General features: G+C 43.0%; 1 protein-coding gene across 1 annotated transcript in view; it reads right to left on the bottom strand.

The window, feature by feature from the left end:
• C2 (complement C2) overlaps nt 1–17,243 on the bottom strand; it is a 61,612-nt gene that overhangs the window by 8,672 nt on the left and 35,697 nt on the right. Inside the window, exons 11-15 of the mRNA XM_087708450.1 lie at nt 15,882–15,979; nt 14,380–14,491; nt 11,137–11,287; nt 8,208–8,287; nt 2,741–2,832 (exon numbers count right to left, since the gene is read on the bottom strand). Of these exons, the coding sequence (XP_087564576.1) occupies nt 2,741–2,832; nt 8,208–8,287; nt 11,137–11,287; nt 14,380–14,491; nt 15,882–15,979 (533 nt within the window). The remainder of the gene's footprint in view (nt 1–2,740; nt 2,833–8,207; nt 8,288–11,136; nt 11,288–14,379; nt 14,492–15,881; nt 15,980–17,243) is intronic.

Here is a 17,243-nt window from a genome sequence, read left to right as displayed (position 1 = left end):
GCTTCTCGGATGAGAAGTGAAGTGTTTTCTTTTTTGTTTGAAAAAAAAAAGTTTTTTATTTTCTTATTTTCATACAGATATTCACAAGTATAGCATTACATCTTAACAAACACTATTATATATGATCCAATATTATATCAATTCTTCTCACCATCTACCCACGGTAACTCTCTTTTGCTCTTCTGATTTCCATACACCATATTATACCTTGTTCCACAACAGCACTAACTCCTCTCTCTCTCTCCTCTTCCATACCTCCTTCCTTCTCTCTACCATCTCTCTCTTCTCTACTTCCTCTTTCTCTCTCCTTTTCCACACACACACACACACACACATATCCCCCTTCTTTCTCTCTCCTATCCATTTTCATTCTCTCCTTATCCTTTCCACTTCTTTCTGGTCAGCTTTTGATCCCACTCTCTGTGCCTTTCTGATCGTTTTGATTCTAGAAGCAAAATGCTTTCAAAGGGGGGAAAAAAAACTACCAGAAAGTCCAGTCACTTTTCGGAAAAAGCACCTTTGGGAAAACCATGATCTGGATGATTAAGAATCTCCATGGTCATTGTGCCCAAATTAAAATGTAATACAATTCAGATTCAGCTATGTGTTATTTTTTTTCAGCGACCTGCTATGGAAGTCAAGAGTTGAATTCTGAAGAATTGGGACAGAAAGATCATTGATGCTTTGAACTTGGTGATGGAAATTCTGACTGAAAGTTTCAAAAGGCCAGGTTGGTGACAGACCATCCATCCATCCATCAGCCTCAGAGCCTTTTCTCACTACAAGTTCCTCGCCAATGACATTTCTCCATTGCCAAGTTCTCCATCTCTGAGTCAGAGAAAACATAAATCTATCATTCCTGTGGCCTGTTGTTTTCCTGCCTTTCCCCCAGTCCTACTGTTCTAAACCGAGGTAAAGCAACAGAGCCTAACGGATTTTATCTGGCTTCGGGCTGCCTTTTCAGCACTGTCAGCTTGAAGATGGAAGACATTAAGGATGGTTTAAACCAGGGGAGTCAAACTCAAGGCCCGGCGGCCAGATCCAGTCCGTGTGGTGCTTCGATCTGGCCTGCAGGCCACCCTGGAAATACTGAAGGACCAGCCCACGGTGCCTCTGCCACAAGGCCCTGCATGACCCTCCAAGCTCAGTTTTTGCTGGCAGAGGGTTTCAGGAGACCATCCCAGCCAAAAACAGAGCTCGGGAGCCCGTTTTCACTGGCAGAGCGCTTGGGCCGCTACAGGCACCCCTGACAAGAGTGATGTCATGCTGGCCACGCCCATCCTGGCAACATACACCCCCCAAGGTCAAACACAACCCTGATGTGGCCCTCAATGAAATCAAGATCAACACCCCTGGTTTAAACATATCGCACGAATAGGCCTGAGATGAAATGAACGCAGTTTCATGGGAATGGAAAAAAGAGATTTCCCAAAGATGTTTAGGCAATAGCAATAGCAATAGCAGTAGACTTATATACCGCTTCATAGGGCTTTCAGCCCTCTCTAAGCGGTTTACAGAGAGTCAGCATATTGCCCCCAACAATCTGGGTCCTCATTTTACCCACCTCGGACGGATGGAAGGCTGAGTCAACCCTGAGCCGGTGGGATTTGAACCGCTGAACTGCTGATCTAGCAGTAGCCTGCAGTGCTGCATTTAACCACTGCGCCACCTTGGCTCAGCTGTAGCAAAGGGGAAAGGTGCTCAGTCACTCTAACTTAACCTTTCTCAACTTTGGCAATTTTAGGACAGATAGACTTCAACTCCCAGAATTCCCCAGATACTATGCTGGCTAAGGAGTTCTTGGAGTTGAAGTCCACCCGTCTTAAAGAGGCCAAGACTGAGAAACGCTGCTGTAGCCAATATATGTATTTATATTCTTCTCAATCATATACCTGTACATTATTTGTATAGTGCTAATTATGTTAAGTTTTTCTTAAGCCAGAGCCACACCTTGGTTTCATAATGAGCTTTGGTGGGATTCAGAACAAAAGGTGAACTTGGACAAAGCAAAAAAAAACCCTCCAAAACCTTTTCTGTTTTCTCTCCTGTGAGTTTGCTCCCTGAATAAGTTGGGGAGTGCGGTTGTGTATGTGTGGCATTTACACAGAGCTATCGGTTGGTTTCATCTGATGAAAAAGCTGGAACTTTCTAATGATAAACCCACAACATTTGAGGAAAAAAAGGCTTTCCCACCCCACCACATTTTGGGAACACCAAAGATTTCTAATTTTCTCATTTGCTGCAAAATGTGAACTACAACGAAGTGTAGTATTTCTGCATGGTTTTTTTTCCAGGAATGTAACAACATTATCACAAAAATAAAGTTAATGGTAAAAATTCACTTTTTCTAATAGAGTTGTCAAAATCTGGAATACCTTACCTGATTTAGGTGTCTCAGCTACTAACGTTCACCGTTTTAATTCCAATTTGACTTCTGTTGACCTCATCCCCTATTTTAAGAGTTTCCTAAGAGGATGCGCGTAAGTGCACTAATGTGCCTACAGGTCCTGTCACATTTTTGCTTTTTCATTTTGTTCGTTCGGATTTGTATTTTTTGTTTCACCAATAATTAATTAATCAATTAAAAATAAGCTTTAAAACTGTCCTTTGGTATTTTCAAGGGAGTGGCAAATTAACATTCTCCCGTTCATTTTCTTTAAGGGACTTTCCCACCTTTATTTCCTCTTCCCTTTCAGGCTCTTATTACCCAGAATCCTTGAGGAGGGAATCAAACACTTACACTTGCTTTGGTCTTGATCTGTACATTCATTCTCTTGTTTTCCAAGGAAATGAACTCGGCAGGCACCTTCTCAAAACTCAGTAGCTCCAGTTCTGTGAAGCAGAAAGGGACATATAATTATGGCTTTAGATCAGGGGTGTCCAATCTTGGCAACCTTTGGACTTCAACTCCCAGAATTCCCCCAACCAGAATGGCTAATGGCTGGGGAATTCTGGGAGTTGAAGTGCACAGGTCTTAAAAGTTGCCAAGGTTCAAAATGGTGGTTTAAATAGATGAATATTTAGGCTCAGGCATCTAATAGGTTACAGCAGGGAAGACCCATCCTCAAACAAAAATAACTGAACACTTTTGGTGCTTGTGAACCTAGGAAAGCAAGAAATGTGGCTGATAAAAGAAAGTACGGGGGATTGTTTTTATTTTGTGCCCTCAGGAAAACGGAATGGTGAAAGGCAGTCATCTAGAGTGGAGCAATTTCCTTTTCTGAAGAAATATCTTGCTTTATTTTGTGGGGGGAAAAAACCTCTGATATTTAAATACAGAAACCCACACTCATTCTAATGAAACTGGGCTGGGTTGTTTGAAAGAGTGCCAAGAAACTTTACAATATTTGTTCCGAGCCATTTCTTCATCTTTCCTCTGAAATAGCAAAGGTTTTAACCTCCCAAGTTCCTCAAAATCTGTCATGTTACAACCGCAAAAATAAGGATGTGCCAGGCAGTTTAAACTGGTCAGTGACCGGGTCTGGCAGAAGCTGAGGCAGGATTTGGAGGGTTTTCCCCAATGGGTTTTTTAAAAATGCATTAGAAATCTTCCCAAATCTTTTTGCCCTTAGTTTTCTTTGAGGTGCGTGAATAGCCTTTATCATTTTCCCAGTCTTCAATATTTCTAAATATTGGAGGTCCAGTCCTGCGTCCTTTTTTTGTGGAGTGCCTCGTGGATTAGGATTCCCCTTGTTCCTGTTCAACATTTACATGAAACTGCTGGGGGAGGTCATTCAATGTTACGGGGTACAGTATCATAGGTATATGGGTGATACTGATAAGTGATACTTTATTATATATCTCTATCTATTGCTGGCCAGGTTATGCTATTCAAATATTGACCCAGTGCCTGGAGCAATGTTTCTCAACCTCACTCAGCAAGTCTAAGACATGTAGACTTCAATTCCCAGAATTCCCCATGCTGGCTGGGGGATTCTGGGAGCTGAAGTCCATACATCATACATTTCTGGAGGTTAAGAAACACTGGTTTATATATTAGGGAATGTTGGTTTAGGGCACCTGAGTTGTCTCTTAGATGTTGGCTTTAATTGTTTCTTCTATATTCTTATAGTTCTTGGTGTAAGCCACCAAAAATTATGGCATATAAGATGGACAGCCACATAAGCCTCATCGATCAATCAATCAATGCCATCCTCACTAATGTGCATGTTCTTTTTTTAAATGCTCTTGAACATTTTTGCAAATATTATTTAATACAGACTGAAGACTTGACCCTAGCAGTTGTTCACTGCTATTTCAAGATTTTTTAATTTAATTTTCTTTATTTATTAAATTTTTATGCTGCCCATCTTTTCTACAAGGTGACTCAGGAGGGGCTTACAAAGCAAGTTAAATAGTTAGAAGATTAAAACCACACAGAATTAAAATATTATTAAGAACTGTACTAAAAGATAGGGGACAAGTGCATTTGAATATGTCGTTTTGATTTTCAAATGAAAAAAAACAAAAACAAAGCGAAATTGGGCTATCTTCAATTTGCAGGTTTATATGGGACAATCAGAGCCAAAGAACACACACATTCATGAGAACAATGCAGGGAAATAGTGAACTGAGGGGAAAACATGGGATTGCAAAACATGGGTGTGTTTCACAAAACTGGAACCAATAATTGCCTCTTTGGGGAACTATCCACCAAAACACATGGGAAATGAGTGCACATATTTTAAAAAAAATTAAATCAAGTGTACCAAACCAAATAGGACAGATTGAGAAACAAAGAACGGAAAGTAATTGATTTCTTTAAAAAATGGAAGAAAGGAAGATAACCACTTTGTAAAAATGAGGAACTGATGTTGACAGAACAGCCCTAGAGGGTCATGCGCAGGACATCTCTGGTGAGAATGTCAAAAGGGCGAGATGATGGGTCCTCAGAACGCAATAAAAGCGCTGACTCTTTTAATTTAACTTTTTTTTAAAAAAAAAAAAACCAGGTTTGGTCTTCCTCTGCACAGTTGAAGCCACCATCTTGAAGTTCTTGATGCCCCCACCCTGAATGTCCTCACTGCAGATACTGAGAAATATTTCCATTGGGGAAGAGAAAACCTTCTGAAATGGTATGCGAGAAAGGCCTTGAGGGATGGAGTGAATAAATGCTACCTACGGAACATAAACCACAGCTCCATAGTAGGGAGGCCTTCCTCTCAGTTACTCATGCCTTGGTCATCAGAGACAGATGGATCACCTAAAGTGTTAGTACCACTTTATAATGCCTTGGTAAGGCCACACTTGAAATACAGCTTCCAGTTTTGGTCTCCACAATATAAAAAAGATGTTGAGACACTAGAAAGAGTGCAGAGAAGAGCAACTGGAATGATTAGGGGACTGGAGGATAAAACATATGATGAATAATTTCAGGAACTGGGCATGGCTAGTCTAGAGAAGGACTAGGGGAGACATGCTAGCAGTATTCCAATATTTGAGGGGTTGCCACAAAAACGAGGAGGGTCAACCTATTCTGCAAAGCATCTGAAGACAAAACAAGAAGCAATGGATGGAAACTAATCAAGGAGAGATTCAACCTAGAACTAAGGAGAAATTTCCTGACAATGAGAACAATTAGCCACTGGAATGACTTCCCTCCAGAAGTTGTGAATGCTCCGACACTGGAAGTTTTTTAAGAAGAGATTGGACAGCCATTTGACTTAAATGATGTAGAGTTTCCTGCCAGAGCAGGGAGTTGGACTAGGACCTCCAAGGTCCCTTTCAACTGTTATTTTGTTATCTCCCATATGACTACTACAGCGCACTCTACGTGGGGCTACCCTTGAAGATAATCTGGGAGCTGCAGCAGGTGTAGAATGTGACCAGGACCGCAGTTTTGGGCACCCCAAGGACTGTGCATCTAACACCTTCACTGCACTGGAAGCCAGTTTGCTTCTGGGTCCAGTTCAAGATCTTCGTTATCATCTTTAAAGCCCTTCTTGGCATGAGGCCAAGTTATCTAAGGAGCCATCTTGTCCCAATTGCATTAACCCATCCTACCCAGTCAGCCTGGGAGAGCATATTACAGGCGGTCCTTGATTTATATATTCAATTAGTGACCGTTCAAAGTTACAGCGGCACTGAAGTTACTTATGAAAGTTTTTTACACTTACAACTGTGGTAGCATCAGTGGTGGGATTCGGCCAGTTCGCACCTATTCGGGGGAGAACCGGTTGTTAACTTTCTAAGCAGTTCGGAGAACCGGTTGTTGGGAGAAATCTCATTTTGTTTTTTTCCCACTTTACAGAGCTAATCCTATAAGGAAGGAAATATTCTGGTGTTGTTTCTAGCCTAATCTTTGTTGCCCTGCTTACAGAAACTGCCTCTTCTGTTAACCCTTATTACATTGTAACAGCTAAGGTGAAGCCCATCTACGTGAGTGACGTTGAATTTGCCACACCCACCCAGTCACATGACTACCAAGCTCCACCTACCTAGCTGGTCATTAGGTCAGAGAACCGGTTGTTAAATTATTTGAATCCCACCACTGGGTAGCATCCCCATGGTCACGTGATCAAAATTCAGATGCTTGGCCACTGGTTTTTATTTATGACGGTTGCAGTCACCGGAGGGGGGGGGGGCATGTGATCACCTTATGTGACTAACAAGCAAAATCAATGGAGAAGTTAGCTTTACTTAACAACTGTGTTACTAACTTAGCACCTGTAGGGATTCACTTAGCAACTGTGGCAAGAAAAGTTGTAAAGTGGAGCAAAACTCACTTAACGACTGTCTTGCTTAACAACAGAACTTTTGGGTTCAATTGTGGTCGTAAGACGGGGATTACCTGTACTTAAGAAATTCTGACTTGCAGCATTTAGGAAGAGGGGGATTTTTTTTGCCATTGTCCCCACGTTATGAAACACCTCACCCCCACAGAGACGAGATCGGCCTCCGCTTTCCCAGCCTTCTAGAACAGCGTGAAGGCCTGGCTCTGCCAAATTAGAATAGAGCTGAAAGGGACATTGTAGGTCATCTAGTCCAACCCCACGCCCAGGAAGGAGACCCTACACCATTTCTAACAGATGGCAGCCCAATCTCTTCTTGAAAGCTTCCAGTGATGAAGCTCCCACAATTTCTGAAGGAAACTTCTGTTCCATAGGTTGATTGTTCTCACTGTCAGAAAATTTCTCCTTATTTCCAGGTTGAATCTCTCCTTGTTCAATTTCCAATCCATTATTTCCTTGTCTGGCTTGGGGAAACATATGGGGAATCAAAGGGTAGCATGCAACATTGGAAAAGGGTTTCTCCCTCCACCTTTTAACTTAACTTTAACCTTGTTATTGTTTGTCATTTGCTTTTCATTCTGTTTTGCCTATATCTTTTATATGATTTTATGACTTTTTATCTGTAAACAGCCCAGTCATTTAGATAATGAGATGGGTGGTGCCTAAATTATGGTGAATATTTAAATAATGGAGGCCCCAGAAGGAAACCTTCCTAAGTTCTCAGACTGTAAAGGGACGAGTAGGAAATTTGTACTTTCAGACTGGCAAGATTCGGTTAACCTTGCCTTACAATAAAACAGAATTGTGTTGTTTCTCTGGGTCATATAATTTATGTGTGCATAATTTTGTATTTATGAATTTATCTTGTCATGTTTATGTAGTCTATATTGGAGGTGGTGACCAGAGGTGGGTTGTCAATTTTTTTACTACCGGTTCGGGCGTGCGCACGACACTGCTGCGTATGCGCAGAAGCATCTGGGTGAGTGGGTGGAGCCTCTCACTGCCGCTACTATTGGTTCAGCTGATCCGGGCCAAATCAGCAGCAACCCACCTCTGGTGGTGACCCTTTGTATGCAATGAAACTTCATTTTAATGGATGCCGATTAGTGTACACTCAAAGTGACCATAAAATGATTCTAAGTTCTAATTAGCTCATTGGTCATGCTTCTTGTCTGTTCTATTGGGAAAGCTGACACTTCCTGCACAATTTAACAGAATAACAGAGTTGGAAAGGACCTTAGAGGTCTTCTACTCCAACCCCTATTCAGGCAGGAAACCTTGCACCATTTCAGACAAATGGCTGTCCAATCTCTTCTTAAAAGCCTCCACTGTTGGCGCGCCTGCAACTTCTGGAGGCAGGTTATTCCACTGATTAATTGTACTAACTGTCAGGAAACCTCTCCCACGTTCTAGGCTGCTTCTCTCCTTGATTAAAGCCAGCACACTGTAAGGTATGGAGAAGCCTGGTATCCTTACCATGATCTCTGCATGTTGTTGTTCCGGGCTTTTTCTTCAGGGCTCTGCTGGCCCCTTCGGTGCAAGGGAGGCAGATCGGTCTAGGGGAAAAAAAATTGATCCATTTGATTTAATGACCACTAAGAGAAATCCAGGGGGGGTGCCATAAAGGTGAGCGGGTAAGTGACAAGAGGAATACTTCCCCGTGAAGCATTAGTGTCCGCTTTATAAAGTAAGGCCACACCTGTAATACTGCATCGAGTTTTGGTCACCACGTTACAAAAAAAGATGTTGAGGCTTTGGGGAAAAAAGACTGCAAAGAAGAGCAACTAAGATGATTGAAGGCCTGGAGACCAAAAATATAAGAGGAACGGTTGCAAGAATTGGGTATGGCTAGTCTAGAGATAAAAAGGACTAGGGGTGACATGATAGCAGAAATCCAGTATTTGAGGGGCTGCCACAAAAAAAGAGGGGGTCGAATTATTTTCCAAAGCACCAGAAGGCAAGACAAGAAACAATGGATGGAAACTAATCAAGGAGAGAAGCAACCTTGACTTTAAAAAAATATGATTTCTGTAATAAGAGTTGTCAAAGTCTGGAATGCCCTACCGGATTCAGATGTCTCGGCTACAAATTTGCATAGTTTCAGTCGCAAATTGACTTCCTTGGACCTTACTTCATACTTAAGTGGTCAGTAGAGGGGGGGGGAGGCGTGCATAAATAAATAAATAAATAAAATAATGAAACCTAGAACTAAAGAGAAACTTCCTAACAGAACAATCAGTGGAACAGTTTGCCTTCAGAAGTTCTGAATGCTTCATCAGTGGAGGTTTTTAAGAAAAGACTGGACAGCCACCTGTTTGAAATGACATAGGGGCTCCTGCTTGGGCAGGGGGTTGGACTAGAAGACCTTTAAGGTCCCTCCCAGTTCTATAATGATGGAATGAGGGAGGACAAGATGCCAATACAAGTTGGGTAGGGCCAGAAGGGATTTTCCAACTTTTGGAAATAAGAAATTGGGTCAGCAAAATGCCAAGATGCAAACAGAGAGGATACTGTAAGGCACAATGAAGGGCTATGGCCAGGTGGCCCTTGACTGGCCATCCTTCTTGTTTGGGATACTTAATCCACTGCACCCACTACCAAAGCCGGTACCTGTTTGTTTATTTGCTTAAAAAGTTACAAGGGGCTTTCTCTATCCTTTCTGCCCCCTACAGGATAAAACTGTAATAAAAATGAACATCTCAGTAACACAGTCAACAAGAGAACACAAGAATTCACTGAAGTAAACATGAAAGTCAGGAGGTCACAAAAACTTTAAGCCTCACTCATCACTTCGTTGAGTGACTGCCTTATACAGGGACCATCCATAGTTATGACAGTGATAAAAAAGTAACTTTACAACCAGTCCTCTCATATATGATTTTTTTCCCTTTCTGTAAGGCAAAGAAAATCTATGTATTAACACTTGTATTTTATCACTTTATTTCATCTATCTATCTATCTATCTATCTATCTATCTATCTATCTATCTATCTATCTATCTACCTACCTACCTACCTACCTACCTACCTACCTACCTACCTACCTACCGTGGGGCAAAAAAGTATTTAGTCAGCCACCAATTGTGCAATGTGATTGTCTGGATTTGATTTGTCATTTTGTCTCTCATAGTTGAGGTCTACCTATGATGTCAATTACAGGCCTCGCTCATCTTTTTAAGTGGGAGAACTTGCACAATTGGTGGCTGACTAAATACTTTTTTGCCTCTATCTATCTATCTATCTATCTATCTATCTATCTATCTATCTATCTATCTATCTATCTATCATCTATCTATCTATCTATCTATCTATCTATCTATCTATCTATCTATCTCTACCTACCTACCTACCTACCTACCTACCTATCATCTATCTATCTATCTATCTATCTATCTATCTATCTATCTATCTATCTATCTATCTATCTATCTATCTATCTATCTATCTATCTATCTATCTATCTACCTACCTACCTACCTACCTACCTACCTACCTACCTACCTACCTACCTACCTACCTACCTATCTAATCTATCTTCAAAATTAGACTATGGTAGGTACTGTATTTTATTTTACTCATTAGGTAACAAGACCAATCAATCAATAAACTACTATAAGCACAGTTGCAGTATCATTTAGCAACTGCTTCACAATGACAGATAACAGAATAATAGAGTTGGAACAACAGAGCAGAACAGAATAAGCAAAGTTGGAAAGGTCTTCTGGTACAACACCACCTGCTCAAGCAGATAATCCTATATCAGGGCTGTCAAACTCACAGCCCGTGGGCTGGATGCATCACACACTGGCCACGCCCATGCCCTGTTTAACGAAGGGGGGGGAAGTCCCGATACATCGTGTGATGCTGCCATGATAATGTGAGTTTGACACCACTGCCTTATACCATTTCTGACAAATGGCTCGTCCAATCTCTTCTTAAAAACATCCGTGATGGAGCACCTTCAACCTGTCTGGAAATCTCGCCTTAGTTCTAGGTTACTTTTCTCCTTGATTAGTTTCCACCCATTGCTTCTTGTTCTGCCTTCTAGTGCTTAGAAGAATAGGTTGACCCCCTCTGCTTTGTGGCAGCCCCTTAAATATTGGAACACTGCTATCATGTCACCCCTAGTCCTTTTCATTAAACTAGACATATCCATTTCTTGCAACTGTTCTTCCAATGTTTTAGCTTCCAATTGTGGTTGCTAAACAAGAACTACCTGTAATAGCCCAATGTAAATGGGTTTCCAGTGGAAGATCCTGCTTTGGTAGACAATTCCTTTAACTGGACTGGAATTCCTTTAACAAGGCTTCAATTGAAATGTGCAAAGAGCCTAATTAGTGTTAATCAATCAATGTTTCAGAACAAAACAGGTGAACTTTAAAAACCTTGGGAAAAAGACACCATACCTGATTCTTCCTCCGAAAGTCACAGGTTTCTCCAGTTCAATGAGGGAGATATCGTAGTCATAGAATTCTTGGATGCCCTCCGCCTTTTTGGCTCGAATGTTGTATAATTCGTGGTCAATCCGCCTCTTTATCCGTAGCGTGATTTCTCCTCCTGCCAAGGGGAGAAAGAATCAGAGATCCTCAATTTTCTTTTTCTACTGTAAAAACATTGCATCGAGGGAGGCCTCTGTGCTCTATGAGCCTGGTTGTTTTTTTTGCAGATGTTTCCTTACTTAAATTATGTAACATCATTAAGTGCTAAATTACTTGTTATAGACTAACAGTGCTTGTTACCTTAGAAGCAACACAGAATAACAGAGTTGAAAGGGATCTTGGAGGTCTTCTAATCCAATCCCCTGCTCAGGCAGGAAACCCCACACCACTTCAGACAAATGGTTATCCAGCCTATTCTTAAAAACTTCCAGTGTTGGAGCATTTATAACTTCTGGAGGCAAGTTGTTCTATTGATTAATTATTCTGACTGTCAGGAAATTTCTCCTCAGTGCTAAGTTGCTTCTCTCTTTGATTAGTTTCCATCCATTGTTTCTTGTTCATCAGATGCTTTGGAGAATAGTTTGACTCCCTCGTCTTTGTGGCAACCCCTGAGATATTGGAAAACTGCTATCATGTCTCCTAGTCCTTCTTTTCATTAAACTAGACACACCCAATTCCAGCAACCGTTATTTACCCCTAATCATAGTTGTTGCTCTTCTCTGCACTCTTTCTAGAGCAAGGGTGTCAAACCCGTGGCCCGTGGCTGAATGCTTCACATGCTGGCCACACCTAAGCCCATTTTAGCAAAGGGGAAAAAGGTGTGCCAAAAACATGACGCTGCGTATTTGACACCACCACTCTTCCAACACTAAGCCATTATTGGATTATGATGGTTTAGTGCTGGAAAGCATCTCAGAGGTCATCTAGCGAGCCTTCTTTTTTCTACAAGATGGCCACCACTTGTCCTTTGAGGTAGATCAGGTGAGGGACGCAGACATTGGAAAAATGCAGGAGTGCTACTTTATCACTGTAAATCAGTGTTTCTCCACTTTAAGATGGCTGTCCCAAAGGTGCTTTTTTGAAGAAGCAACTGGACTTTCTGGTTTTTCTTTGAAGACGTTTCGCTTCTCATCCAAGAAGCTTCTTCAGCTTCCCCACCATCCAGTCAGAGCTGAAGAAGCTTCTTAGATGAGAAGCGAAACGTCTTCAAAGAAAAACCAGAAAGTCCAGTTGCTTCTTCAAAAAAGCACCTTTGGGAGAACCATGACTGGGGATGACTGAGAATCTCCATAGACAGTTAAGATGGCTGGACTTCAACTCACCCACAATTCCCCAGCCAGCAGGTATGGGGAATGCTGGCATACTGGCTGGAGAATTCTGGGAGTTGAAGTCCACCCACCTTTAAGTGCCAAGGCTGGGAAAAAAATCCTGTTGTAGAATGTAATCACAGAATCTTGAAAGCCTTTGTCATTTCTTATATGAAAAGACAACCACAGTGAGGTTATTCTGAGTCCCCTTCTCACATCTCCTTTTTCCCCAGGACTGAGTTGCCTTTCCCTCCCACCCCTTTGAGGGTTCCGCCTACTTTCATCAAGGTGTTCTCCACCTGTCGTCGTTCCCCCCCCCCCTGTGTGTGTGTCAACAAAACTAAAGAAAGCAAAAGTGATGTCAGGCCTTGAAACACGTAGGTAGACATTCTGCAGAAAACCAATACCTTCCCCAAGATACTGTCATTCATCTCCTGCCCAACCAAACAGTTAATAATACAGCTGGAGCTCTGCTGAATCAGGCAGGTAAACATTCCGATGGACTTTGCCAACAAGGAAGCAAATAGTGATTACCTCTATAATGACCATTCCCTTTTTTTTCCATTCGCATGAAAGGACTTTCCACTAGGGTTGAGATTACACCGGGTTTTGCATGATGAGATGTATTAGAAATGTAGAAGATTTGGGGGGGGGGGGACACGATAGGATTCTGGTGGTTTTATGAGGTAAAATGGGCCTTAAGGCCCTTGACTATGGGCCTTGACTGGATTACTGTAATGCGCTCTACATGGGGCTGCCCCTGAAGAGTGTTCGAAGACTACAGCTGGTCCAGAATGTAGCCGCGTGAGCAATATGGGGTGTATCTAGATACACCCATGTTACACCTATCCTCCGCGAGCTGCACTGGCTCCCCATCGGTCTCCGGACATGTTTCAAGGTGCTAGTCATTACTTTTAAAGCCCTACATGGTTTAGGACCTGGCTACCTGAGAGACCGCCTCCTGCCGTTTATCTCCCAATGACTAACAAGATCGCACAGGTTGGGCCTCCTCCGGGTGCCGTCAACCGAACAATACCAGCTGGCGGCTCCCCGGGGGAGGGCTGATGTTGATGGAGCTACGTACAAATCAAGGCAGAATCCAGCATTTCATATTGGAATCAGAGGTGGTATTCAGCCACTTCTGACAGGTTCTGGAGGACCTGTAGCAGAACTTTTGAGGGTGGGGAGGGAATGGGGATTTTGCAGTATCCTTCCCCTGCCACGCCCACAAAGCCACGCCAACAGAACTGGTAGCATAAATTTTTGAATCCCACTACTGATTGGAATGGGCGCCTCTGAAATTCTATCCCCAACTACCGTATTTTTCGGAGTATAAGACATACCCGTTTCCCTCAAAAAAGAGGGTGAAAATCTGGATGCATCTTATACACTGAATACAGCATTTCTGGCCTACCAAAACCCTGTCCCTTTCACAAAAATGGATGTGCAGAGGGTTTGGGAGGCTTGCAAGGTGCTCCTGGGGGCTAGGGAAGGCAAAAATGAGCAAAAAATGGGTTATTTTTTTTAAAAAAACCCTCCCATGAGCATTCTACAAGCCTCCCAAAGCTCTGCATGCCCTTATATTGCAAAAAAACCGGCCTGTTTTTGCTCATTTTTGCGCCCCACCCCAGCCCCCAGGAGCCCTCTAAGAACCTCCCAAAGCTTTTGCAAAAAAATGAGGCATGCAGAGGGTTTGGAGGCCTGTAGAGTGCAAAAACTTTTGTTACAAATTTATCTCTTCTAAATCATGGCACGTCTTATACTCTGGTACATCTTATATAGCCCAAAAAATATGATAAATGCAGGAAAATAATGCTTCAGAAATCCCTGAAGAAGGGAAGACCCCAGAAGTATGCTGGAACCACGATAGAATGCATGCTTTCTTTTAAATGTAGTATCTTACCCAGAACCACGTTCCAATAAGAGATGTCTTTCAAGTGGTTGAAGCAGTGAGCCGCTGTTAGAACCCAGGTGTTGGAAATCAAGGCACCCCGGCAAGTAGTATCCCTATGACGCTAGAGCAAAAATTAAATACAATATAATCAGGTTAGCACCCCAGAATTACGTTCTAGGTCAGGGGTATCTAACTCGATTTGAGGGCCGCATCAGTGTTGTGTTTGACCTCGAGGGGCCCAGGGGGAGTGGCCAGGGTGGGTGCGGCCAGCTTCACGTCAGTCATCGAGGCTCTGTTTTCAGCCATGACAGCCCACCTGGGCTCCATTTTCTCTGGCAGAGGGCTGTAGGAGGCTGTTGAGGCTGAAAATGGAGATTGGCCGGGCCATGCGCAGCCTCCCCGAGCTCCGCTTTTGCTGGCAGAGGGTTGCACGAGACCGCAGTGGCCAAAAACAGAGCGCTGGCAGGCTACGTGCAGCCCTCCCGAGCTCAGTTTTTGCTGGCAGAGGCACCACAGGCCCGTCTTTTGCTGTTTCCAGAGCAGGCACATGGGCCAGATCTAATCACCCCGCGGGCCGCATTCAGCCCATGGATCTTGAGTTTGGCGCCCCTGTTCTAGGTCATCTTTCCTTGACTGAGGGGCTGTCCAGATTCCCCTCCTTTAACCATTCGACAGAACCAAATACCAGGAATAAAGCAAGTTAATTGCTGGTGGGGGCCACATTCCTATAAGTCCCTACAGAAATCTGGGGAGAGGAAAGAGATCACAATGGCTGGGCTGACAGTGGTGGTGGGGAACAGTCTGTACCAAGGGTGGGTTCCTGCCAGTTCTAACCTCTTCTATAGAAGAGGTTCCACAAATCTACCATGCCATTTAGAATTGGTTCCAGCTCCCTCTTCCCGCCCGTCCGCACCATGCTTGCCCCGCCCACCGCTCACTGATTGGCTGGCTCACCAATCACCCCGCCCACCTCTAAGAGTCCTATCTAAACTTTAAAGTCTTAAAGCTGTCAAGTTTCAACACCCCTGAGGTTTTTTTTTCTAAAGAGTTAGGGGTGCAAAGGTCTTGTAATTTGACAGCTTTAAGACTTGCACACTTCAATGCCAGAGTTCCTGAGCCAACATGACTGGAGGAGGAATTCTGGGAATTGAAGTCCACAAGTCTTAAAGCTGTCAAGTTTGAACACCCCTAGATGTTTTTTTTTCTAAAGGGTTAAGGGTGCAAGGGTCTTGTAATTTGACACCTTTAAGACTTGCGTGCTTCAAATGCCAGAATTCCTGAGCCAACATTTTGGTTGCTAAGCAAGAGCGTTGTTAAGTGAGTTTCACCACATTTTACAAGATGGCCACGCCCACCCAGTCACATGACTGTCAAGCCACTCCCACCCAGTCACAAGGCTGGCAAGCCACTCCCACCCGGTTACATGGCTGGCAAGCCACTCCCACAAAGCAGGCCACACCTACAGAAGAGGTTCTAAAAAAATTTGAAACCCACCACTGGTTTGTACTCACTGTGTTTTGGAGACGTACATGCCAAGGGTTCTTCTGATCCCACCTTGCGTTCTCTGAGTAGTTTGACAAACCACAAATGGCCTCCAAATCTCTAGGATCTAAGATGGTTAGAAAGTTAACAAATCTGGGAGAAAACTGATCATCACCCTTGCTTGCGTGTTCTTTCTACATAGATGTCTATCGAGATTTTCAGGCGTGGTTGTCCCAAAGATGCTTTTTTAAAAGACGATTGGGCTTTTTTTTTTCTTGGAGATGTTTTTCTTCTCATCCAAGAAACTTCTTCAGTTCTGACTAATAATGGAGGGTGGAAGGATTTATATTGACTGGAAGGAATAGCAATCCTTCCCTCCTCCACCATTCAGTCGGAACTGAAGAAGCTTCTTGGATGAGAGGAGTCACATCTTGAAGGAAAAACATACAAGTCCCGTCAGCTTTTGAAAAAGCAACTTTGGGATTTTCTACACAGAAAATTTCAAGATCCATCAGCCTTTGAGCAGAACGAACACAATATGACTTCTGTCCAAAGGCCCCAACTGCCTTTGTTTAATGGCAAAACTTCCCATGTTATCAGAAACGAGACTCTGAGATTAGTTTTGCATGTGGGAAAATCAACCCATTTGATGTCAATACTTTGGGTGTGGGTGTATTTGTGTGTATGCATGCCTTTGAGTCAGTGTCAATTCCTGCAACTACCTGGACTAGTCTTTGCAGATTCGTTACCCAAGTTTTTCGGAAGCGATTTGCCATTGACAGCTTCACGGGGCCTAGAGAAAGTGACTGGCCCAAGCTCACCCAGCTGGCTTCATGCCCAAGGTGAAACTAAAACTCAAGAGCCTCCTAGTTTCTAGCCTGGTGCCTTAACCAGTGGACAAAACTGCCTCTCTTATTTCACATATACACGATACATTTCCAGCGCTGCAAAAAAGCCGGTTTCACTTCTATTTCCTTCTGGATCTTATTACCTGCTTTGCATAAATAAAATGATTCAAAATTGAACTGTCTACAACTGAACAAACAGAAACATAAAATGAGGCAGAAGTTACACAGGAAGGACTGTTCACATGCAGGCTGGCATTATCTACAGGTAACAATAGCACTTAGACTTCGATACCACTTCCCTGTGCTTTACAGCCCTCTCTAAGTGGTTTACAGGGTCAGCCTATTGCCCCCAACAATCTGGGTCCTCATTTTACCCACCTCGGAAGAATGGAAGGCTGAATCAACCTTCAGCTTGTCAAAATTGAACTGCTGGCAGTGGGCAGAGTCAGTCTGAAATATTGCATTCTAACCACTGCACCAATGTGACTCTTCAGTCCTCATATCTATACATTTAGTGACCGTTCGACATTATAACGAAACTGA

The sequence above is a fragment of the Thamnophis sirtalis genome, unplaced genomic scaffold (assembly GCF_051295495.1).
Source record: "Thamnophis sirtalis isolate CommonGarterSnake01/CBP01778 unplaced genomic scaffold, rThaSir2_p1.2 scaffold_3, whole genome shotgun sequence".
Taxonomy (NCBI): Eukaryota; Metazoa; Chordata; class Lepidosauria; order Squamata; family Natricidae; genus Thamnophis; species Thamnophis sirtalis.
The sequence above is the reverse complement of the archived record's forward strand: the minus strand, read 5'-3'. Positions and strand labels throughout refer to the sequence as shown.